General features: G+C 53.4%; 5 protein-coding genes across 5 annotated transcripts; all 5 read left to right on the top strand.

Annotated features, from left to right (window-relative positions):
- Positions 1–2,502: 2,502 nt before the first annotated feature.
- LOC135232657 (melanoma antigen preferentially expressed in tumors-like) lies at positions 2,503–3,966 on the top strand. The gene has a single exon (XM_064293133.1). It carries the CDS (start codon positions 2,503–2,505, stop codon positions 3,964–3,966), a length of 1,464 nt encoding a protein of 487 aa, XP_064149203.1.
- A 3,217-nt stretch (positions 3,967–7,183) lies between these two features.
- LOC135232656 (melanoma antigen preferentially expressed in tumors-like) lies at positions 7,184–8,647 on the top strand. The gene is made up of 2 exons (XM_064293132.1): positions 7,184–8,100; positions 8,194–8,647. Exons 1-2 carry the CDS (start codon positions 7,184–7,186, stop codon positions 8,645–8,647), a joined length of 1,371 nt encoding a protein of 456 aa, XP_064149202.1.
- A 3,213-nt stretch (positions 8,648–11,860) lies between these two features.
- On the top strand, positions 11,861–13,324 carry LOC135232655 (melanoma antigen preferentially expressed in tumors-like). Its single transcript, XM_064293131.1, has one exon. It carries the CDS (start codon positions 11,861–11,863, stop codon positions 13,322–13,324), a length of 1,464 nt encoding a protein of 487 aa, XP_064149201.1.
- A 3,217-nt stretch (positions 13,325–16,541) lies between these two features.
- Positions 16,542–18,005, top strand: LOC135232654 (melanoma antigen preferentially expressed in tumors-like). The gene has a single exon (XM_064293130.1). The coding sequence runs from the start codon at positions 16,542–16,544 to the stop codon at positions 18,003–18,005; it is 1,464 nt and encodes a 487-aa protein (XP_064149200.1).
- A 3,217-nt stretch (positions 18,006–21,222) lies between these two features.
- Positions 21,223–22,686, top strand: LOC100662553 (melanoma antigen preferentially expressed in tumors-like). Its single transcript, XM_064293129.1, has one exon. It carries the CDS (start codon positions 21,223–21,225, stop codon positions 22,684–22,686), a length of 1,464 nt encoding a protein of 487 aa, XP_064149199.1.
- The last annotated feature ends 208 nt before the right edge of the window (positions 22,687–22,894 follow it).

The following is a 22,894-nucleotide window of genomic DNA, read 5'->3' as shown; positions in this document are numbered from 1 at the left end:
TCAATTCACAAAATGGAGGACAGCATCCTGGCAATCGTGGCCTAGGCAAAGTGACACACATCTTCTAGGGGGACCAAAGTGAACCCCCGACACTCTGTTCTGCCCGTCGAGCTACATGTTCTCCGAGACCACGGTCCCCAGCTGTCAGCCGAGTCATTCGCTCCCTCAGGGAGTTTGGGTGTATCTAGGAATCATCCATGACCTTTCCTTGGTCAAGCTGTGCTGCTCTCCCCAGTAGTGTGTCCAGCCTACCAAACGAACAAGCAAAGAAACAGACAAACCCCCAACCAAACCCGTTGTTCTCGAGTGGTTTCCAACTCATCGCAACCCTGTAGGAAAGGGTAGAACTGCCCCATACGGCTTCCAAGGAGCCGCTGGTGGAGTTGAACTGCCAGCCTTTTGCTTAGCAGCCGAGATCTTCACCACTGGGCCAGCGGGGTTCCACCGTGTGCTGTCTTACCCTTCTCCGAAAAAAAAGGCACCACTTACCTCTTGTCTAGTTAGTTTTTTTTCCCTTCCCGCGCCTCCCCTCCCCTCCCTAGAAGATTCTTTCTTTCTCTTGGTAAACCTTTTCATGAGTTGTTCTGGGTGTATTTATCTGTCCTTTTGGGATTGATTGATTTCACTCAACAGAATGCCTTCCACATTCATCCATGTTGTGAGAAGTGTCGCGGATGCTTCACTGTGCTTTGTCATTGCGTGCTATTCCCTTGTGTGATGTACCGGACTCATAGAGACCCCGTAGCATAGTTCTTTCAAGAGAAGTTGTGTGCATGTGATGAGTTGGAGGGAGTTGAGTCAACTTGCTCCAAGCATCAGGGGGGGATAACATGGTGGAAGAGATCGGGGAAAAGTCGTCCATCTGGCAAGGACGCTGAATTTAGAACCTGATTTCGCCGGTGTGGAAAGGCAGATAGATCACGAAGAAGGGAAACTGACCAATCAGGACTCTCTCGGTTATCTAGTGCTTCTAAGAAAGAGAAACCACTCTGGATGGCTTTCGGAGAAATGTATTCTCTCCCAGTTTAGGAGGGTACAAGTCCAAGTTGAGGGCCCCAGCTTCAGGGGAAAGTTCTCTTTCTCTCTCTCTTTCTCTCGGTCAGCTCTTGGATTAAGATCCTCCATAACGATCTTCCCCTGGGTCTAGGCGTTTGTCAGAGAAAGGACTCTGGGTCAAAAGAGATTGACTCCGGATATAAGCTAACGCAGTATTTGAGTCCTGCCTCATTCAAATAACTGCCTCTAATCCCACCTCATTAACATCTTGGAGGGCAGGATTTACAAAACACAGTATCATAACATCCAATCAGAAAAAGGACAACCACACAATTCTGGGAACCCTGGCCTAGCCAAGTGGAGGCATAGAGGTGGGGGTGGGGGGTGGAAATTTGATCCATGATAAGGACTTAATGGATTCTGAGGATGAAAGAAATGTTAAAGAGGAAAGACCTCATGAGAGAAGAGGGAGGAGATAGACTGTCAAAACATTTGACCCTGAAAGGGTTAGCTGGGGTGTTTCCTCAACTAAATCGGGGGCTGCATGTGCCAGAAAATGTGGACCCAAATGCCGATCGATTTGATAGAGTTGACAGATTCATGAAACAGGGAGACGTTTTCGTGACATACGTGTGGGGAAAAAAAGAAATAAGGCCCCTAGCGAAAACTCTCACTCGTTTTCTGACTAGCAACCCCACGACCGTTCCCCGGGATAACCCAGATGATGGTGAAACTTCCACAAGTTCAAAGGGGAATGTCTTTTCTACTCAGAAAATGAGTGAGAGGAAAAGGAGGGAGCCGCTGAGGCCATCCTAGGACGATGTAGGCTTGACCGGTGGGGAATGGTGTTGGGTAAGGTGGTGTGCGAACTGAGCTGTGCCGTGATCCTGAGTAGTTCGGTAGATCGTTTCTTGTTTGGCAGTTACAGACTAACGCAATCATCTCCATGATGAGATGGAAGATTACGCACTGACTTCGGTGATGAGATCTGCCCTGAGCAGCCAATCAGTTGAGAGGGGGATTTGTTGGAGGGGGGTGTGTGTGCGTGTGTGTGAGTGGCCTGCCTCCAGTATATAGGGGGCTGTTCGTGCAAGGCTGCCTTCACTCAGGATCCCGCATCCAGCTCGTCACCAGCTGCCCTGCGGTTCTTGGGACTTGAGGCAGCCAGCGGCGGTCTTCCCTGCTGACGTCGGATTCCTGCTCCTTTGCGGCCCGTGAGCCTGTTGCAGCGGTCTGGCCAGCAGATCTTGGGTTCTTCAGCCCCTGCAGCTACGTGAATCAGGAGAAGCCTCCAGCCTGACATCTGACCCATGAACTTTGGACTTGCCAGACCCTACCACCGTGGCTTGAAAGCAGACAGGTTTCTTTCTAAAGGCTTCTGCGGAGCTAAGGAGGGACCCAGAACACGGAGTGCTGGAGTCATCACCTTGGCTCTCCCCGAGGCCTTAGAAGACCCTTCCCGCCCAGCTCAGGTCAGGATTGCTTCTGGAGCACATATCGATCGGCATGAGCAGCCGAAGCCCAGCCAGGCTCTTGGACCTTGCCAACCAGAGCCTGCTGCAGAACGAAGCCTTGGCCGTTGCCTCTCTGGAGTCACTGCCCGCGCAACTCTTCCTGCCCTTGTTCCTGGAGGCTGTTGCTGGGAGACACAGCGAGACTCTGAAGGCAATGGTGCGGGCCTGGCCCTTCAGCCACCTTGCCCTGGGGGCTCTGATGAAGGCTCAGCAGCCTCAGCAGGACATCTTAAAAGCTGCGCTGGATGGGCTCGATGACCTGCTTGCCCACAAGATCCGCCCCAGAAGATGGAAACTGCAAGTGCTGGATTTACGGCTGAATGCTAATACCAACTTCTGGGACGTAGCACCTAGAACCTGGGACTGGTCCTCCGTGCGCTCGTTCGAGGAGCCGGAGGCCGCCCAGCCTAAGACGAAGAGGCCAAAAGTGGACGACTCAAGGAAGGAGGAGAAAGAGCTCTTGGCCCCTGTGCAGGTGCTCCTAGAAGACTTTTGTCTCCAGAAAGCCACCCCCGATGAATTCCTCACCTTCCTCATGAAGAGGGTCAAGCAGGGAAAAGGTCTGCCACAGCTGTGCTGTAGGAAGCTGGAGTTTCTTGATATGTCACTCGGACACATTCAGAAGATCCTGAGAATGGTGCAGCTGGACTGTGTCCAAGAGGTAGAATTGAATGGCCACTGGGACCTGCTCACCCTGGCCAGCTTTGCTCCTCACCTCAGCCAGATGGTGAATGTGAGCAGACTGCGCGTCTCTCACATCGTGACGATCTCCTTCATTCCCTGGGCGGCGGAGGGAGTGGACAAGCTACTTTCCCAGTTCAGCGCTCAGTTGCTCAGTCTGCACCAGCTCCAGGAGCTCCACCTAGACTCTGTCTTCTTCCTGGAAGGCCGCCTAGACCAGGTGCTCAGGTGCCTGAAGAGCCCTTTGGTGACCCTGTCGCTGACTAATTGCTTGCTTTTGGAGTCTGACTTGACCCACCTGGCGTCCTGCCTGAACACCAGCCACCTAAGGTACCTGAATTTGAGTGAGGTCAACATGATGGCCTTAAGTCCCGAGTTCCTCCAAGTTGTGCTAGAGAGAGCCTCAGCCACCCTCCACCGCCTGGCATTAGATGGGTGCGGGATCAGGGACTCCCAGCTCATGTCCATCTTGCCTGCTCTGGCCCACTGCTCCCAGCTCACCAGCTTCAGCTTCCGTGGAAACCCAGTCTCCGTGGCGGCCCTGCAGAGCCTGCTGCGGCACACCGTCCTGCTGAGCAGGTTCAGACTCGGACTTTTTCCTGTCCCTCTGGAGTGCTATGTGGGCCTCCAAGGCACCGTCGACCTGGGCAATCTTCGACGCTCTCTGGCCGAGCTGAGACTGATACTGCAGGACTTAGGGCGGCCCAATTCGGTCTTATTGTTCAGCGACAGCGCCTGGACCTATGATGTGATTCTCCTCCATTGCGTGGCCTGATGTCATTTTCACTCGTGCTTCAGACGAGGGCTTGCAGGGCAGACGTGTTTCTCATGAAACAATTCATACACATATTGTGTTGTGACATTTATCGCCAAGCCCACGGTACGGCAACACTCTCCCTTTCTCCACCTCGGCTATCCCGTTACCGGCTCTCCTGTCACCCCCTGCCTTCTCATTCGTGCCCCTGGACTGGTGTGCCCATTTGGTCTCCTTTGGTTTGAGGGTCAGTGGAATCTTTGGCTGAGGGGTGAACTTCGGGAGTGACTTCCATACTGAGTTGAAAGGGTGTCCGGGGGCCATCGACTCGGGGTTGTTCTAGCCTAGTAGCCTTGAAGTCCAAATTCAGGGCACCAGCTCCGGGGAAGGCTTTCTCCCTCTGTTGGCTCTGGAGGAAGATCCTTGTCATCAGTCTTCCCTTGGCCTGGGAGTTTGTCCGTGCAGGAAGCCCGGGTCCAAAGCACACGCTCTCTTCCCAGCGCTGCTTTCTTGGTGCTGTGACGTCCCCGGCTCTCTGCTCGCTCGTCTCTCCTTTCATCTCTTGGAAGACAAAAGGTGACGCAGGCCCTCCCCAGGGAACCTCTCTTTCCATTGGGATCAGGATGTGATCTCAGAAAGGGTTTTACATCCCACCCTAAGCCTCCTCAACAGGGCCCAATGCTGCCTCGTTCGGCAGGGCCAGAGATTAGGATTTCCAACACATAGGCCAGTTGCATCAATTCACAAAATGGAGGACAGCATCCTGGCAATCGTGGCCTAGGCAAAGTGACACACATCTTCTAGGGGGACCAAAGTGAACCCCCGACACTCTGTTCTGCCCGTCGAGCTACATGTTCTCCGAGACCACGGTCCCCAGCTGTCAGCCGAGTCATTCGCTCCCTCAGGGAGTTTGGGTGTATCTAGGAATCATCCATGACCTTTCCTTGGTCAAGCTGTGCTGCTCTCCCCAGTAGTGTGTCCAGCCTACCAAACGAACAAGCAAAGAAACCGACAAACCCCCAACCAAACCCGTTGTTCTCGAGTGGTTTCCAACTCATCGCAACCCTATAGGAAAGGGTAGAACTGCCCCATACGGCTTCCAAGGAGCCGCTGGTGGAGTTGAACTGCCAGCCTTTTGTTTAGCAGCCGAGATCTTCACGACTGGGCCAGCGGGGTTCCACCGTGTGCTGTCTTACCCTTCTCCGAAAAAAAAGGCACCACTTATCTCTTGTCTAGTTAGTTTTTTTTCCCTTCCCGCGCCTCCCCTCCCCTCCCTAGAAGATTGTTTCTTTCTCTTGGTAAACCTTTTCATGAGTTGTTCTGGGTGTATTTATCTGTCCTTTTGGGATTGATTGATTTCACTCAACAGAATGCCTTCCACATTCATCCATGTTGTGAGAAGTGTCGCGGATGCTTCACTGTGCTTTGTCATTGCGTGCTATTCCCTTGTGTGATGTACCGGACTCATAGAGACCCCGTAGCATAGTTCTTTCAAGAGAAGTTGTGTGCATGTGATGAGTTGGAGGGAGTTGAGTCAACTTGCTCCAAGCATCAGGGGGGGATAACATGGTGGAAGAGATCGGGGAAAAGTCGTCCATCTGGCAAGGACGCTGAATTTAGAACCTGATTTCGCCGGTGTGGAAAGGCAGATAGATCACGAAGAAGGGAAACTGACCAATCAGGACTCTCTCGGTTATCTAGTGCTTCTAAGAAAGAGAAACCACTCTGGATGGCTTTCGGAGAAATGTATTCTCTCCCAGTTTAGGAGGGTACAAGTCCAAGTTGAGGGCCCCAGCTTCAGGGGAAAGTTCTCTTTCTCTCTCTCTTTCTCTCGGTCAGCTCTTGGATTAAGATCCTCCATAACGATCTTCCCCTGGGTCTAGGCGTTTGTCAGAGAAAGGACTCTGGGTCAAAAGAGATTGACTCCGGATATAAGCTAACGCAGTATTTGAGTCCTGCCTCATTCAAATAACTGCCTCTAATCCCACCTCATTAACATCTTGGAGGGCAGGATTTACAAAACACAGTATCATAACATCCAATCAGAAAAAGGACAACCACACAATTCTGGGAACCCTGGCCTAGCCAAGTGGAGGCATAGAGGTGGGGGTGGGGGGTGGAAATTTGATCCATGATAAGGACTTAATGGATTCTGAGGATGAAAGAAATGTTAAAGAGGAAAGACCTCATGAGAGAAGAGGGAGGAGATAGACTGTCAAAACATTTGACCCTGAAAGGGTTAGCTGGGGTGTTTCCTCAACTAAATCGGGGGCTGCATGTGCCAGAAAATGTGGACCCAAATGCCGATCGATTTGATAGAGTTGACAGATTCATGAAACAGGGAGACGTTTTCGTGACATACGTGTGGGGAAAAAAAGAAATAAGGCCCCTAGCGAAAACTCTCACTCGTTTTCTGACTAGCAACCCCACGACCGTTCCCCGGGATAACCCAGATGATGGTGAAACTTCCACAAGTTCAAAGGGGAATGTCTTTTCTACTCAGAAAATGAGTGAGAGGAAAAGGAGGGAGCCGCTGAGGCCATCCTAGGACGATGTAGGCTTGACCGGTGGGGAAAGGTGTTGGGTAAGGTGGTGTGCAAACTGAGCTGTGCCGTGATCCTGAGTAGTTCGGTAGATCGTTTCTTGTTTGGCAGTTACAGACTAACGCAATCATCTCCATGATGAGATGGAAGATTACGCACTGACTTCGGTGATGAGATCTGCCCTGAGCAGCCAATCAGTTGAGAGGGGGATTTGTTGGAGGGGGGTGTGTGTGCGTGTGTGTGAGTGGCCTGCCTCCAGTATATAGGGGGCTGTTCATGCAAGGCTGCCTTCACTCAGGATCCTGCATCCAGCTCGTCACCAGCTGCCCTGCGGTTCTTGGGACTTGAGGCAGCCAGCGGCGGTCTTCCCTGCTGACGTCGGATTCCTGCTCCTTTGCCGCCCGTGAGCCTGTTGCAGCGGTCTGGCCAGCAGATCTTGGGTTCTTCAGCCCCTGCAGCTACGTGAATCAGGAGAAGCCTCCAGCCTGACATCTGACCCATGAACTTTGGACTTGCCAGACCCTACCACCGTGGCTTGAAAGCAGACAGGTTTCTTTCGAAAGGCTTCTGAGGAGCTAAGGAGGGACCCAGAACACGGAGTGCTGGAGTCATCACCTTGGCTCTCCCCGAGGCCTTAGAAGACCCTTCCCGCCCAGCTCAGGTCAGGATTGCTTTTGGAGCACATATCGATCGGCATGAGCAGCCGAAGCCCAGCCAGGCTCTTGGACCTTGCCAAGCAGAGCCTGCTGCAGAACGAAGCCTTGGCCGTTGCCTCTCTGGAGTCACTGCCCACGCAACTCTTCCTGCCCTTGTTCCTGGAGGCTGTTGCTGGGAGACACAGCGAGACTCTGAAGGCAATGGTGCGGGCCTGGCCCTTCAGCCACCTTGCCCTGGGGGCTCTGATGAAGGCTCAGCAGCCTCAGCAGGACATCTTAAAAGCTGCGCTGGATGGGCTCGATGACCTGCTTGCCCACAAGATCCGCCCCAGAAGATGGAAACTGCAAGTGCTGGATTTACGGCTGAATGCGAATACCAACTTCTGGAACGTAGCGCCTAGAACCTGGGACTGGTCCTCCGTGCGCTCGTTCGAGGAGCCGGAGGCCGCCCAGCCTAAGACGAAGAGGCCAAAAGTGGACGACTCAAGGAAGGAGGAGAAAGAGCTCTTGGCCCCTGTGCAGGTGCTCCTAGAAGACTTTTGTCTCCAGAAAGCCACCCCCGATGAATTCCTCACCTTCCTCATGAAGAGGGTCAAGCAGGGAAAAGGTCTGCCACAGCTGTGCTGTAGGAAGCTGGAGTTTCTTGATATGCCACTCAGACACATTCAGAAGATCCTGAGAATGGTGCAGCTGGACTGTGTCCAAGAGGTGGAAGTGAATGGCCACTGGGACCTGCTCACCCTGGCCAGCTTTGCTCCTCACCTCAGCCAGATGGTGAATGTGAGCAGACTGCGCGTCTCTCACATCATGACGATCTCCTTCATTCCCTGGGCGGCGGAGGGAGTGGACAAGCTACTTTCCCAGTTCAGCGCTCAGTTGCTCAGTCTGCACCAGCTCCAGGAGCTCCACCTAGACTCTATCTTCTTCCTGGAAGGCCGCCTAGACCAGGTGCTCAGGTGCCTGAAGAGCCCTTTGGTGACCCTCTCACTGACTAATTGATTGCTTTTGGAGTCTGACTTGATCCACCTGGCGTCCTGCCTGAACACCAGCCACCTAAGGTACCTGAATTTGAGTGAGGTCAACATGATGGCCTTAAGTCCCGAGTTCCTCCAAGTTGTGCTAGAGAGAGCCTCAGCCACTCTCCACCGCCTGGCATTAGATGGGTGCGGGATCAGGGACTCCCAGCTCATGTCCATCTTGCCTGCTCTGGCCCACTGCTCCCAGCTCACCAGCTTCAGCTTCCGTGGAAACCCAGTCTCCGTGGCGGCCCTGCAGAGCCTGCTGCGGCACACCGTCCTGCTGAGCAAGTTCAGACTCGGACTTTTTCCTGTCCCTCTGGAGTGCTATGTGGGCCTCCAAGGCACCGTCGACCTGGGCAATCTTCGACGCTCTCTGGCCGAGCTGAGACTGATACTGCAGGACTTAGGGCGGCCCAATTCGGTCTTATTGTTCAGCGACAGCGCCTGGACCTATGATGTGATTCTCCTCTATTGCGTGGCCTGATGTCATTTTCACTCGTGCTTTAGACGAGGGCTTGCAGGGCAGACGTGTTTCTCATGAAACAATTCATACACATATTGTGTTGTGACATTTATCGCCAAGCCCACGGTACGGCAACACTCTCCCTTTCTCCACCTCGGCTATCCCGTTACCGGCTCTCCTGTCACCCCCTGCCTTCTCATTCGTGCCCCTGGACTGGTGTGCCCATTTGGTCTCCTTTGGTTTGAGGGTCAGTGGAATCTTTGGCTGAGGGGTGAACTTCGGGAGTGACTTCCATACTGAGTTGAAAGGGTGTCCGGGGGCCATCGACTCGGGGTTGTTCTAGCCTAGTAGCCTTGAAGTCCAAATTCAGGGCACCAGCTCCGGGGAAGGCTTTCTCCCTTTGTTGGCTCTGGAGGAAGATCCTTGTCATCAGTCTTCCCTTGGCCTGGGAGTTTGTCCGTGCAGGAAGCCCGGGTCCAAAGCACACGCTCTCTTCCCAGCGCTGCTTTCTTGGTGCTGTGACGTCCCCGGCTCTCTGCTCGCTCGTCTCTCCTTTCATCTCTTGGAAGACAAAAGGTGACGCAAGCCCTCCCCAGGGAACCTCTCTTTCCATTGGGATCAGGATGTGATCTCAGAAAGGGTTTTACATCCCACCCTAAGCCTCCTCAACAGGGCCCAATGCTGCCTCGTTCGGCAGGGCCAGAGATTAGGATTTCCAACACATAGGCCAGTTGCATCATTCACAAAATGGAGGACAGCATCCTGGCAATCGTGGCCTAGGCAAAGTGACACACATCTTCTAGGGGGACCAAAGTGAACCCCCGACACTCTGTTCTGCCCGTCGAGCTACATGTTCTCCGAGACCACGGTCCCCAGCTGTCAGCCGAGTCATTCGCTCCCTCAGGGAGTTTGGGTGTATCTAGGAATCATCCATGACCTTTCCTTGGTCAAGCTGTGCTGCTCTCCCCAGTAGTGTGTCCAGCCTACCAAACGAACAAGCAAAGAAACAGACAAACCCCCAACCAAACCCGTTGTTCTCGAGTGGTTTCCAACTCATCGCAACCCTGTAGGAAAGGGTAGAACTGCCCCATACGGCTTCCAAGGAGCCGCTGGTGGAGTTGAACTGCCAGCCTTTTGCTTAGCAGCCGAGATCTTCACCACTGGGCCAGCGGGGTTCCACCGTGTGCTGTCTTACCCTTCTCCGAAAAAAAAGGCACCACTTATCTCTTGTCTAGTTAGTTTTTTTCCCTTCCCGCGCCTCCTCTCCCCTCCCTAGAAGATTCTTTCTTTCTCTTGGTAAACCTTTTCATGAGTTGTTCTGGGTGTATTTATCTGTCCTTTTGGGATTGATTGATTTCACTCAACAGAATGCCTTCCACATTCATCCATGTTGTGAGAAGTGTCGCGGATGCTTCACTGTGCTTTGTCATTGCGTGCTATTCCCTTGTGTGATGTACCGGACTCAGAGACCCCGTAGCATAGTTCTTTCAAGAGAAGTTGTGTGCATGTGATGAGTTGGAGGGAGTTGAGTCAACTTGCTCCAAGCATCAGGGGGGGATAACATGGTGGAAGAGATCGGGGAAAAGTCGTCCATCCGGCAAGGACGCTGAATTTAGAACCTGATTTCGCCGGTGTGGAAAGGCAGATAGATCACGAAGAAGGGAAACTGACCAATCAGGACTCTCTCGGTTATCTAGTGCTTCTAAGAAAGAGAAACCACTCTGGATGGCTTTCGGAGAAATGTATTCTCTCCCAGTTTAGGAGGGTACAAGTCCAAGTTGAGGGCCCCAGCTTCAGGGGAAAGTTCTCTTTCTCTCTCTCTTTCTCTCGGTCAGCTCTTGGATTAAGATCCTCCATAACGATCTTCCCCTGGGTCTAGGCGTTTGTCAGAGAAAGGACTCTGGGTCAAAAGAGATTGACTCCGGATATAAGCTAACGCAGTATTTGAGTCCTGCCTCATTCAAATAACTGCCTCTAATCCCACCTCATTAACATCTTGGAGGGCAGGATTTACAAAACACAGTATCATAACATCCAATCAGAAAAAGGACAACCACACAATTCTGGGAACCCTGGCCTAGCCAAGTGGAGGCATAGAGGTGGGGGTGGGGGGTGGAAATTTGATCCATGATAAGGACTTAATGGATTCTGAGGATGAAAGAAATGTTAAAGAGGAAAGACCTCATGAGAGAAGAGGGAGGAGATAGACTGTCAAAACATTTGACCCTGAAAGGGTTAGCTGGGGTGTTTCCTCAACTAAATCGGGGGCTGCATGTGCCAGAAAATGTGGACCCAAATGCCGATCGATTTGATAGAGTTGACAGATTCATGAAACAGGGAGACGTTTTCGTGACATACGTGTGGGGAAAAAAAGAAATAAGGCCCCTAGCGAAAACTCTCACTCGTTTTCTGACTAGCAACCCCACGACCGTTCCCCGGGATAACCCAGATGATGGTGAAACTTCCAAAAGTTCAAAGGGGAATGTCTTTTCTACTCAGAAAATGAGTGAGAGGAAAAGGAGGGAGCCGCTGAGGCCATCCTAGGACGATGTAGGCTTGACCGGTGGGGAATGGTGTTGGGTAAGGTGGTGTGCGAACTGAGCTGTGCCGTGATCCTGAGTAGTTCGGTAGATCGTTTCTTGTTTGGCAGTTACAGACTAACGCAATCATCTCCATGATGAGATGGAAGATTACGCACTGACTTCGGTGATGAGATCTGCCCTGAGCAGCCAATCAGTTGAGAGGGGGATTTGTTGGAGGGGGGTGTGTGTGCGTGTGTGTGAGTGGCCTGCCTCCAGTATATAGGGGGCTGTTCGTGCAAGGCTGCCTTCACTCAGGATCCTGCATCCAGCTCGTCACCAGCTGCCCTGCGGTTCTTGGGACTTGAGGCAGCCAGCGGCGGTCTTCCCTGCTGACGTCGGATTCCTGCTCCTTTGCGGCCCGTGAGCCTGTTGCAGCGGTCTGGCCAGCAGATCTTGGGTTCTTCAGCCCCTGCAGCTACGTGAATCAGGAGAAGCCTCCAGCCTGACATCTGACCCATGAACTTTGGACTTGCCAGACCCTACCACCGTGGCTTGAAAGCAGACAGGTTTCTTTCTAAAGGCTTCTGAGGAGCTAAGGAGGGACCCAGAACACGGAGTGCTGGAGTCATCACCTTGGCTCTCCCCGAGGCCTTAGAAGACCCTTCCCGCCCAGCCCAGGTCAGGATTGCTTTTGGAGCACATATCGATCGGCATGAGCAGCCGAAGCCCAGCCAGGCTCTTGGACCTTGCCAACCAGAGCCTGCTGCAGAACGAAGCCTTGGCCGTTGCCTCTCTGGAGTCACTGCCCACGCAACTCTTCCTGCCCTTGTTCCTGGAGGCTGTTGCTGGGAGACACAGCGAGACTCTGAAGGCAATGGTGCGGGCCTGGCCCTTCAGCCACCTTGCCCTGGGGGCTCTGATGAAGGCTCAGCAGCCTCAGCAGGACATCTTAAAAGCTGCGCTGGATGGGCTCGATGACCTGCTTGCCCACAAGATCCGCCCCAGAAGATGGAAACTGCAAGTGCTGGATTTACGGCTGAATGCTAATACCAACTTCTGGGACGTAGCGCCTAGAACCTGGGACTGGTCCTCCGTGCGCTCGTTGGAGGAGCCGGAGGCCGCCCAGCCTAAGACGAAGAGGCCAAAAGTGGACGACTCAAGGAAGGAGGAGAAAGAGCTCTTGGCCCCTGTGCAGGTGCTCCTAGAAGACTTTTGTCTCCAGAAAGCCACCCCCGATGAATTCCTCACCTTCCTCATGAAGAGGGTCAAGCAGGGAAAAGGTCTGCCACAGCTGTGCTGTAGGAAGCTGGAGTTTCTTGATATGTCACTCGGACACATTCAGAAGATCCTGAGAATGGTGCAGCTGGACTGTGTCCAAGAGGTGGAAGTGAATGGCCACTGGGACCTGCTCACCCTGGCCAGCTTTGCTCCTCACCTCAGCCAGATGGTGAATGTGAGCAGACTGCGCGTCTCTCACATCATGACGATCTCCTTCATTCCCTGGGCGGCGGAGGGAGTGGACAAGCTACTTTCCCAGTTCAGCGCTCAGTTGCTCAGTCTGCACCAGCTCCAGGAGCTCCACCTAGACTCTGTCTTCTTCCTGGAAGGCCGCCTAGACCAGGTGCTCAGGTGCCTGAAGAGCCCTTTGGTGACCCTCTCGCTGACTAATTGCTTGCTTTTGGAGTCTGACTTGACCCACCTGGCGTCCTGCCTGAACACCAGCCACCTAAGGTACCTGAATTTGAGTGAGGTCAACATGATGGCCTTAAGTCCCGAGTTCCTCCAAGTTGTGCTAGAGAGAGCCTCAGCCACCCTCCACCGCCTGGCATTAGATGGGTGCGGGATCAGGGACTCCCAGCTCATGTCCACCTTGCCTGCTCTGGCCCACTGCTCCCAGCTCACCAGCTTCAGCTTCCGTGGAAACCCAGTCTCCGTGGCGGCCCTGCAGAGCCTGCTGCGGCACACCGTCCTGCTGAGCAGGTTCAGACTCGGACTTTTTCCTGTCCCTCTGGAGTGCTATGTGGGCCTCCAAGGCACCGTCGACCTGGGCAATCTTCGACGCTCTCTGGCCGAGCTGAGACTGATACTGCAGGACTTAGGGCGGCCCAATTCGGTCTTATTGTTCAGCGACAGCGCCTGGACCTATGATGTGATTCTCCTCTATTGCGTGGCCTGATGTCATTTTCACTCGTGCTTTAGACGAGGGCTTGCAGGGCAGACGTGTTTCTCATGAAACAATTCATACACATATTGTGTTGTGACATTTATCGCCAAGCCCACGGTACGGCAACACTCTCCCTTTCTCCACCTCGGCTATCCCGTTACCGGCTCTCCTGTCACTCCCTGCCTTCTCATTCGTGCCCCTGGACTGGTGTGCCCATTTGGTCTCCTTTGGTTTGAGGGTCAGTGGAATCTTTGGCTGAGGGGTGAACTTCGGGAGTGACTTCCATACTGAGTTGAAAGGGTGTCCGGGGGCCATCGACTCGGGGTTGTTCTAGCCTAGTAGCCTTGAAGTCCAAATTCAGGGCACCAGCTCCGGGGAAGGCTTTCTCCCTCTGTTGGCTCTGGAGGAAGATCCTTGTCATCAGTCTTCCCTTGGCCTGGGAGTTTGTCCGTGCAGGAAGCCCGGGTCCAAAGCACACGCTCTCTTCCCAGCGCTGCTTTCTTGGTGCTGTGACGTCCCCGGCTCTCTGCTCGCTCGTCTCTCCTTTCATCTCTTGGAAGACAAAAGGTGACGCAGGCCCTCCCCAGGGAACCTCTCTTTCCATTGGGATCAGGATGTGATCTCAGAAAGGGTTTTACATCCCACCCTAAGCCTCCTCAACAGGGCCCAATGCTGCCTCGTTCGGCAGGGCCAGAGATTAGGATTTCCAACACATAGGCCAGTTGCATCAATTCACAAAATGGAGGACAGCATCCTGGCAATCGTGGCCTAGGCAAAGTGACACACATCTTCTAGGGGGACCAAAGTGAACCCCCGACACTCTGTTCTGCCCGTCGAGCTACATGTTCTCCGAGACCACGGTCCCCAGCTGTCAGCCGAGTCATTCGCTCCCTCAGGGAGTTTGGGTGTATCTAGGAATCATCCATGACCTTTCCTTGGTCAAGCTGTGCTGCTCTCCCCAGTAGTGTGTCCAGCCTACCAAACGAACAAGCAAAGAAACAGACAAACCCCCAACCAAACCCGTTGTTCTCGAGTGGTTTCCAACTCATCGCAACCCTGTAGGAAAGGGTAGAACTGCCCCATACGGCTTCCAAGGAGCCGCTGGTGGAGTTGAACTGCCAGCCTTTTGCTTAGCAGCCGAGATCTTCACCACTGGGCCAGCGGGGTTCCACCGTGTGCTGTCTTACCCTTCTCCGAAAAAAAAGGCACCACTTACCTCTTGTCTAGTTAGTTTTTTTTCCCTTCCCGCGCCTCCCCTCCCCTCCCTAGAAGATTCTTTCTTTCTCTTGGTAAACCTTTTCATGAGTTGTTCTGGGTGTATTTATCTGTCCTTTTGGGATTGATTGATTTCACTCAACAGAATGCCTTCCACATTCATCCATGTTGTGAGAAGTGTCGCGGATGCTTCACTGTGCTTTGTCATTGCGTGCTATTCCCTTGTGTGATGTACCGGACTCATAGAGACCCCGTAGCATAGTTCTTTCAAGAGAAGTTGTGTGCATGTGATGAGTTGGAGGGAGTTGAGTCAACTTGCTCCAAGCATCAGGGGGGGATAACATGGTGGAAGAGATCGGGGAAAAGTCGTCCATCTGGCAAGGACGCTGAATTTAGAACCTGATTTCGCCGGTGTGGAAAGGCAGATAGATCACGAAGAAGGGAAACTGACCAATCAGGACTCTCTCGGTTATCTAGTGCTTCTAAGAAAGAGAAACCACTCTGGATGGCTTTCGGAGAAATGTATTCTCTCCCAGTTTAGGAGGGTACAAGTCCAAGTTGAGGGCCCCAGCTTCAGGGGAAAGTTCTCTTTCTCTCTCTCTTTCTCTCGGTCAGCTCTTGGATTAAGATCCTCCATAACGATCTTCCCCTGGGTCTAGGCGTTTGTCAGAGAAAGGACTCTGGGTCAAAAGAGATTGACTCCGGATATAAGCTAACGCAGTATTTGAGTCCTGCCTCATTCAAATAACTGCCTCTAATCCCACCTCATTAACATCTTGGAGGGCAGGATTTACAAAACACAGTATCATAACATCCAATCAGAAAAAGGACAACCACACAATTCTGGGAACCCTGGCCTAGCCAAGTGGAGGCATAGAGGTGGGGGTGGGGGGTGGAAATTTGATCCATGATAAGGACTTAATGGATTCTGAGGATGAAAGAAATGTTAAAGAGGAAAGACCTCATGAGAGAAGAGGGAGGAGATAGACTGTCAAAACATTTGACCCTGAAAGGGTTAGCTGGGGTGTTTCCTCAACTAAATCGGGGGCTGCATGTGCCAGAAAATGTGGACCCAAATGCCGATCGATTTGATAGAGTTGACAGATTCATGAAACAGGGAGACGTTTTCGTGACATACGTGTGGGGAAAAAAAGAAATAAGGCCCCTAGCGAAAACTCTCACTCGTTTTCTGACTAGCAACCCCACGACCGTTCCCCGGGATAACCCAGATGATGGTGAAACTTCCACAAGTTCAAAGGGGAATGTCTTTTCTACTCAGAAAATGAGTGAGAGGAAAAGGAGGGAGCCGCTGAGGCCATCCTAGGACGATGTAGGCTTGACCGGTGGGGAATGGTGTTGGGTAAGGTGGTGTGCGAACTGAGCTGTGCCGTGATCCTGAGTAGTTCGGTAGATCGTTTCTTGTTTGGCAGTTACAGACTAACGCAATCATCTCCATGATGAGATGGAAGATTACGCACTGACTTCGGTGATGAGATCTGCCCTGAGCAGCCAATCAGTTGAGAGGGGGATTTGTTGGAGGGGGGTGTGTGTGCGTGTGTGTGAGTGGCCTGCCTCCAGTATATAGGGGGCTGTTCGTGCAAGGCTGCCTTCACTCAGGATCCCGCATCCAGCTCGTCACCAGCTGCCCTGCGGTTCTTGGGACTTGAGGCAGCCAGCGGCGGTCTTCCCTGCTGACGTCGGATTCCTGCTCCTTTGCGGCCCGTGAGCCTGTTGCAGCGGTCTGGCCAGCAGATCTTGGGTTCTTCAGCCCCTGCAGCTACGTGAATCAGGAGAAGCCTCCAGCCTGACATCTGACCCATGAACTTTGGACTTGCCAGACCCTACCACCGTGGCTTGAAAGCAGACAGGTTTCTTTCTAAAGGCTTCTGCGGAGCTAAGGAGGGACCCAGAACACGGAGTGCTGGAGTCATCACCTTGGCTCTCCCCGAGGCCTTAGAAGACCCTTCCCGCCCAGCTCAGGTCAGGATTGCTTCTGGAGCACATATCGATCGGCATGAGCAGCCGAAGCCCAGCCAGGCTCTTGGACCTTGCCAACCAGAGCCTGCTGCAGAACGAAGCCTTGGCCGTTGCCTCTCTGGAGTCACTGCCCGCGCAACTCTTCCTGCCCTTGTTCCTGGAGGCTGTTGCTGGGAGACACAGCGAGACTCTGAAGGCAATGGTGCGGGCCTGGCCCTTCAGCCACCTTGCCCTGGGGGCTCTGATGAAGGCTCAGCAGCCTCAGCAGGACATCTTAAAAGCTGCGCTGGATGGGCTCGATGACCTGCTTGCCCACAAGATCCGCCCCAGAAGATGGAAACTGCAAGTGCTGGATTTACGGCTGAATGCTAATACCAACTTCTGGGACGTAGCACCTAGAACCTGGGACTGGTCCTCCGTGCGCTCGTTCGAGGAGCCGGAGGCCGCCCAGCCTAAGACGAAGAGGCCAAAAGTGGACGACTCAAGGAAGGAGGAGAAAGAGCTCTTGGCCCCTGTGCAGGTGCTCCTAGAAGACTTTTGTCTCCAGAAAGCCACCCCCGATGAATTCCTCACCTTCCTCATGAAGAGGGTCAAGCAGGGAAAAGGTCTGCCACAGCTGTGCTGTAGGAAGCTGGAGTTTCTTGATATGTCACTCGGACACATTCAGAAGATCCTGAGAATGGTGCAGCTGGACTGTGTCCAAGAGGTAGAATTGAATGGCCACTGGGACCTGCTCACCCTGGCCAGCTTTGCTCCTCACCTCAGCCAGATGGTGAATGTGAGCAGACTGCGCGTCTCTCACATCGTGACGATCTCCTTCATTCCCTGGGCGGCGGAGGGAGTGGACAAGCTACTTTCCCAGTTCAGCGCTCAGTTGCTCAGTCTGCACCAGCTCCAGGAGCTCCACCTAGACTCTGTCTTCTTCCTGGAAGGCCGCCTAGACCAGGTGCTCAGGTGCCTGAAGAGCCCTTTGGTGACCCTGTCGCTGACTAATTGCTTGCTTTTGGAGTCTGACTTGACCCACCTGGCGTCCTGCCTGAACACCAGCCACCTAAGGTACCTGAATTTGAGTGAGGTCAACATGATGGCCTTAAGTCCCGAGTTCCTCCAAGTTGTGCTAGAGAGAGCCTCAGCCACCCTCCACCGCCTGGCATTAGATGGGTGCGGGATCAGGGACTCCCAGCTCATGTCCATCTTGCCTGCTCTGGCCCACTGCTCCCAGCTCACCAGCTTCAGCTTCCGTGGAAACCCAGTCTCCGTGGCGGCCCTGCAGAGCCTGCTGCGGCACACCGTCCTGCTGAGCAGGTTCAGACTCGGACTTTTTCCTGTCCCTCTGGAGTGCTATGTGGGCCTCCAAGGCACCGTCGACCTGGGCAATCTTCGACGCTCTCTGGCCGAGCTGAGACTGATACTGCAGGACTTAGGGCGGCCCAATTCGGTCTTATTGTTCAGCGACAGCGCCTGGACCTATGATGTGATTCTCCTCCATTGCGTGGCCTGATGTCATTTTCACTCGTGCTTCAGACGAGGGCTTGCAGGGCAGACGTGTTTCTCATGAAACAATTCATACACATATTGTGTTGTGACATTTATCGCCAAGCCCACGGTACGGCAACACTCTCCCTTTCTCCACCTCGGCTATCCCGTTACCGGCTCTCCTGTCACCCCCTGCCTTCTCATTCGTGCCCCTGGACTGGTGTGCCCATTTGGTCTCCTTTGGTTTGAGGGTCAGTGGAATCTTTGGCTGAGGGGTGAACTTCGGGAGTGACTTCCATACTGAGTTGAAAGGGTGTCCGGGGGCCATCGACTCGGGGTTGTTCTAGCCTAGTAGCCTTGAAGTCCAAATTCAGGGCACCAGCTCCGGGGAAGGCTTTCTCCCTCTGTTGGCTCTGGAGGAAGATCCTTGTCATCAGTCTTCCCTTGGCCTGGGAGTTTGTCCGTGCAGGAAGCCCGGGTCCAAAGCACACGCTCTCTTCCCAGCGCTGCTTTCTTGGTGCTGTGACGTCCCCGGCTCTCTGCTCGCTCGTCTCTCCTTTCATCTCTTGGAAGACAAAAGGTGACGCAGGCCCTCCCCAGGGAACCTCTCTTTCCATTGGGATCAGGATGTGATCTCAGAAAGGGTTTTACATCCCACCCTAAGCCTCCTCAACAGGGCCCAATGCTGCCTCGTTCGGCAGGGCCAGAGATTAGGATTTCCAACACATAGGCCAGTTGCATCAATTCACAAAATGGAGGACAGCATCCTGGCAATCGTGGCCTAGGCAAAGTGACACACATCTTCTAGGGGGACCAAAGTGAACCCCCGACACTCTGTTCTGCCCGTCGAGCTACATGTTCTCCGAGACCACGGTCCCCAGCTGTCAGCCGAGTCATTCGCTCCCTCAGGGAGTTTGGGTGTATCTAGGAATCATCCATGACCTTTCCTTGGTCAAGCTGTGCTGCTCTCCCCAGTAGTGTGTCCAGCCTACCAAACGAACAAGCAAAGAAACCGACAAACCCCCAACCAAACCCGTTGTTCTCGAGTGGTTTCCAACTCATCGCAACCCTATAGGAAAGGGTAGAACTGCCCCATACGGCTTCCAAGGAGCCGCTGGTGGAGTTGAACTGCCAGCCTTTTGTTTAGCAGCCGAGATCTTCACGACTGGGCCAGCGGGGTTCCACCGTGTGCTGTCTTACCCTTCTCCGAAAAAAAAGGCACCACTTATCTCTTGTCTAGTTAGTTTTTTTTCCCTTCCCGCGCCTCCCCTCCCCTCCCTAGAAGATTGTTTCTTTCTCTTGGTAAACCTTTTCATGAGTTGTTCTGGGTGTATTTATCTGTCCTTTTGGGATTGATTGATTTCACTCAACAGAATGCCTTCCACATTCATCCATGTTGTGAGAAGTGTCGCGGATGCTTCACTGTGCTTTGTCATTGCGTGCTATTCCCTTGTGTGATGTACCGGACTCATAGAGACCCCGTAGCATAGTTCTTTCAAGAGAAGTTGTGTGCATGTGATGAGTTGGAGGGAGTTGAGTCAACTTGCTCCAAGCATCAGGGGGGGATAACATGGTGGAAGAGATCGGGGAAAAGTCGTCCATCTGGCAAGGACGCTGAATTTAGAACCTGATTTCGCCGGTGTGGAAAGGCAGATAGATCACGAAGAAGGGAAACTGACCAATCAGGACTCTCTCGGTTATCTAGTGCTTCTAAGAAAGAGAAACCACTCTGGATGGCTTTCGGAGAAATGTATTCTCTCCCAGTTTAGGAGGGTACAAGTCCAAGTTGAGGGCCCCAGCTTCAGGGGAAAGTTCTCTTTCTCTCTCTCTTTCTCTCGGTCAGCTCTTGGATTAAGATCCTCCATAACGATCTTCCCCTGGGTCTAGGCGTTTGTCAGAGAAAGGACTCTGGGTCAAAAGAGATTGACTCCGGATATAAGCTAACGCAGTATTTGAGTCCTGCCTCATTCAAATAACTGCCTCTAATCCCACCTCATTAACATCTTGGAGGGCAGGATTTACAAAACACAGTATCATAACATCCAATCAGAAAAAGGACAACCACACAATTCTGGGAACCCTGGCCTAGCCAAGTGGAGGCATAGAGGTGGGGGTGGGGGGTGGAAATTTGATCCATGATAAGGACTTAATGGATTCTGAGGATGAAAGAAATGTTAAAGAGGAAAGACCTCATGAGAGAAGAGGGAGGAGATAGACTGTCAAAACATTTGACCCTGAAAGGGTTAGCTGGGGTGTTTCCTCAACTAAATCGGGGGCTGCATGTGCCAGAAAATGTGGACCCAAATGCCGATCGATTTGATAGAGTTGACAGATTCATGAAACAGGGAGACGTTTTCGTGACATACGTGTGGGGAAAAAAAGAAATAAGGCCCCTAGCGAAAACTCTCACTCGTTTTCTGACTAGCAACCCCACGACCGTTCCCCGGGATAACCCAGATGATGGTGAAACTTCCACAAGTTCAAAGGGGAATGTCTTTTCTACTCAGAAAATGAGTGAGAGGAAAAGGAGGGAGCCGCTGAGGCCATCCTAGGACGATGTAGGCTTGACCGGTGGGGAATGGTGTTGGGTAAGGTGGTGTGCGAACTGAGCTGTGCCGTGATCCTGAGTAGTTCGGTAGATCGTTTCTTGTTTGGCAGTTACAGACTAACGCAATCATCTCCATGATGAGATGGAAGATTACGCACTGACTTCGGTGATGAGATCTGCCCTGAGCAGCCAATCAGTTGAGAGGGGGATTTGTTGGAGGGGGGTGTGTGTGCGTGTGTGTGAGTGGCCTGCCTCCAGTATATAGGGGGCTGTTCGTGCAAGGCTGCCTTCACTCAGGATCCCGCATCCAGCTCGTCACCAGCTGCCCTGCGGTTCTTGGGACTTGAGGCAGCCAGCGGCGGTCTTCCCTGCTGACGTCGGATTCCTGCTCCTTTGCGGCCCGTGAGCCTGTTGCAGCGGTCTGGCCAGCAGATCTTGGGTTCTTCAGCCCCTGCAGCTACGTGAATCAGGAGAAGCCTCCAGCCTGACATCTGACCCATGAACTTTGGACTTGCCAGACCCTACCACCGTGGCTTGAAAGCAGACAGGTTTCTTTCTAAAGGCTTCTGCGGAGCTAAGGAGGGACCCAGAACACGGAGTGCTGGAGTCATCACCTTGGCTCTCCCCGAGGCCTTAGAAGACCCTTCCCGCCCAGCTCAGGTCAGGATTGCTTCTGGAGCACATATCGATCGGCATGAGCAGCCGAAGCCCAGCCAGGCTCTTGGACCTTGCCAACCAGAGCCTGCTGCAGAACGAAGCCTTGGCCGTTGCCTCTCTGGAGTCACTGCCCGCGCAACTCTTCCTGCCCTTGTTCCTGGAGGCTGTTGCTGGGAGACACAGCGAGACTCTGAAGGCAATGGTGCGGGCCTGGCCCTTCAGCCACCTTGCCCTGGGGGCTCTGATGAAGGCTCAGCAGCCTCAGCAGGACATCTTAAAAGCTGCGCTGGATGGGCTCGATGACCTGCTTGCCCACAAGATCCGCCCCAGAAGATGGAAACTGCAAGTGCTGGATTTACGGCTGAATGCTAATACCAACTTCTGGGACGTAGCGCCTAGAACCTGGGACTGGTCCTCCGTGCGCTCGTTCGAGGAGCCGGAGGCCGCCCAGCCTAAGACGAAGAGGCCAAAAGTGGACGACTCAAGGAAGGAGGAGAAAGAGCTCTTGGCCCCTGTGCAGGTGCTCCTAGAAGACTTTTGTCTCCAGAAAGCCACCCCCGATGAATTCCTCACCTTCCTCATGAAGAGGGTCAAGCAGGGAAAAGGTCTGCCACAGCTGTGCTGTAGGAAGCTGGAGTTTCTTGATATGTCACTCGGACACATTCAGAAGATCCTGAGAATGGTGCAGCTGGACTGTGTCCAAGAGGTAGAATTGAATGGCCACTGGGACCTGCTCACCCTGGCCAGCTTTGCTCCTCACCTCAGCCAGATGGTGAATGTGAGCAGACTGCGCGTCTCTCACATCGTGACGATCTCCTTCATTCCCTGGGCGGCGGAGGGAGTGGACAAGCTACTTTCCCAGTTCAGCGCTCAGTTGCTCAGTCTGCACCAGCTCCAGGAGCTCCACCTAGACTCTGTCTTCTTCCTGGAAGGCCGCCTAGACCAGGTGCTCAGGTGCCTGAAGAGCCCTTTGGTGACCCTGTCGCTGACTAATTGCTTGCTTTTGGAGTCTGACTTGACCCACCTGGCGTCCTGCCTGAACACCAGCCACCTAAGGTACCTGAATTTGAGTGAGGTCAACATGATGGCCTTAAGTCCCGAGTTCCTCCAAGTTGTGCTAGAGAGAGCCTCAGCCACCCTCCACCGCCTGGCATTAGATGGGTGCGGGATCAGGGACTCCCAGCTCATGTCCATCTTGCCTGCTCTGGCCCACTGCTCCCAGCTCACCAGCTTCAGCTTCCGTGGAAACCCAGTCTCCGTGGCGGCCCTGCAGAGCCTGCTGCGGCACACCGTCCTGCTGAGCAGGTTCAGACTCGGACTTTTTCCTGTCCCTCTGGAGTGCTATGTGGGCCTCCAAGGCACCGTCGACCTGGGCAATCTTCGACGCTCTCTGGCCGAGCTGAGACTGATACTGCAGGACTTAGGGCGGCCCAATTCGGTCTTATTGTTCAGCGACAGCGCCTGGACCTATGATGTGATTCTCCTCTATTGCGTGGCCTGATGTCATTTTCACTCGTGCTTTAGACGAGGGCTTGCAGGGCAGACGTGTTTCTCATGAAACAATTCATACACATATTGTGTTGTGACATTTATCGCCAAGCCCACGGTACGGCAACACTCTCCCTTTCTCCACCTCGGCTATCCCGTTACCGGCTCTCCTGTCACCCCCTGCCTTCTCATTCGTGCCCCTGGACTGGTGTGCCCATTTG

This window comes from Loxodonta africana, chromosome 11 (assembly GCF_030014295.1).
Source record: "Loxodonta africana isolate mLoxAfr1 chromosome 11, mLoxAfr1.hap2, whole genome shotgun sequence".
NCBI classification, from domain to species: Eukaryota; Metazoa; Chordata; class Mammalia; order Proboscidea; family Elephantidae; genus Loxodonta; species Loxodonta africana.
The sequence above is the reverse complement of the archived record's forward strand: the minus strand, read 5'-3'. Positions and strand labels throughout refer to the sequence as shown.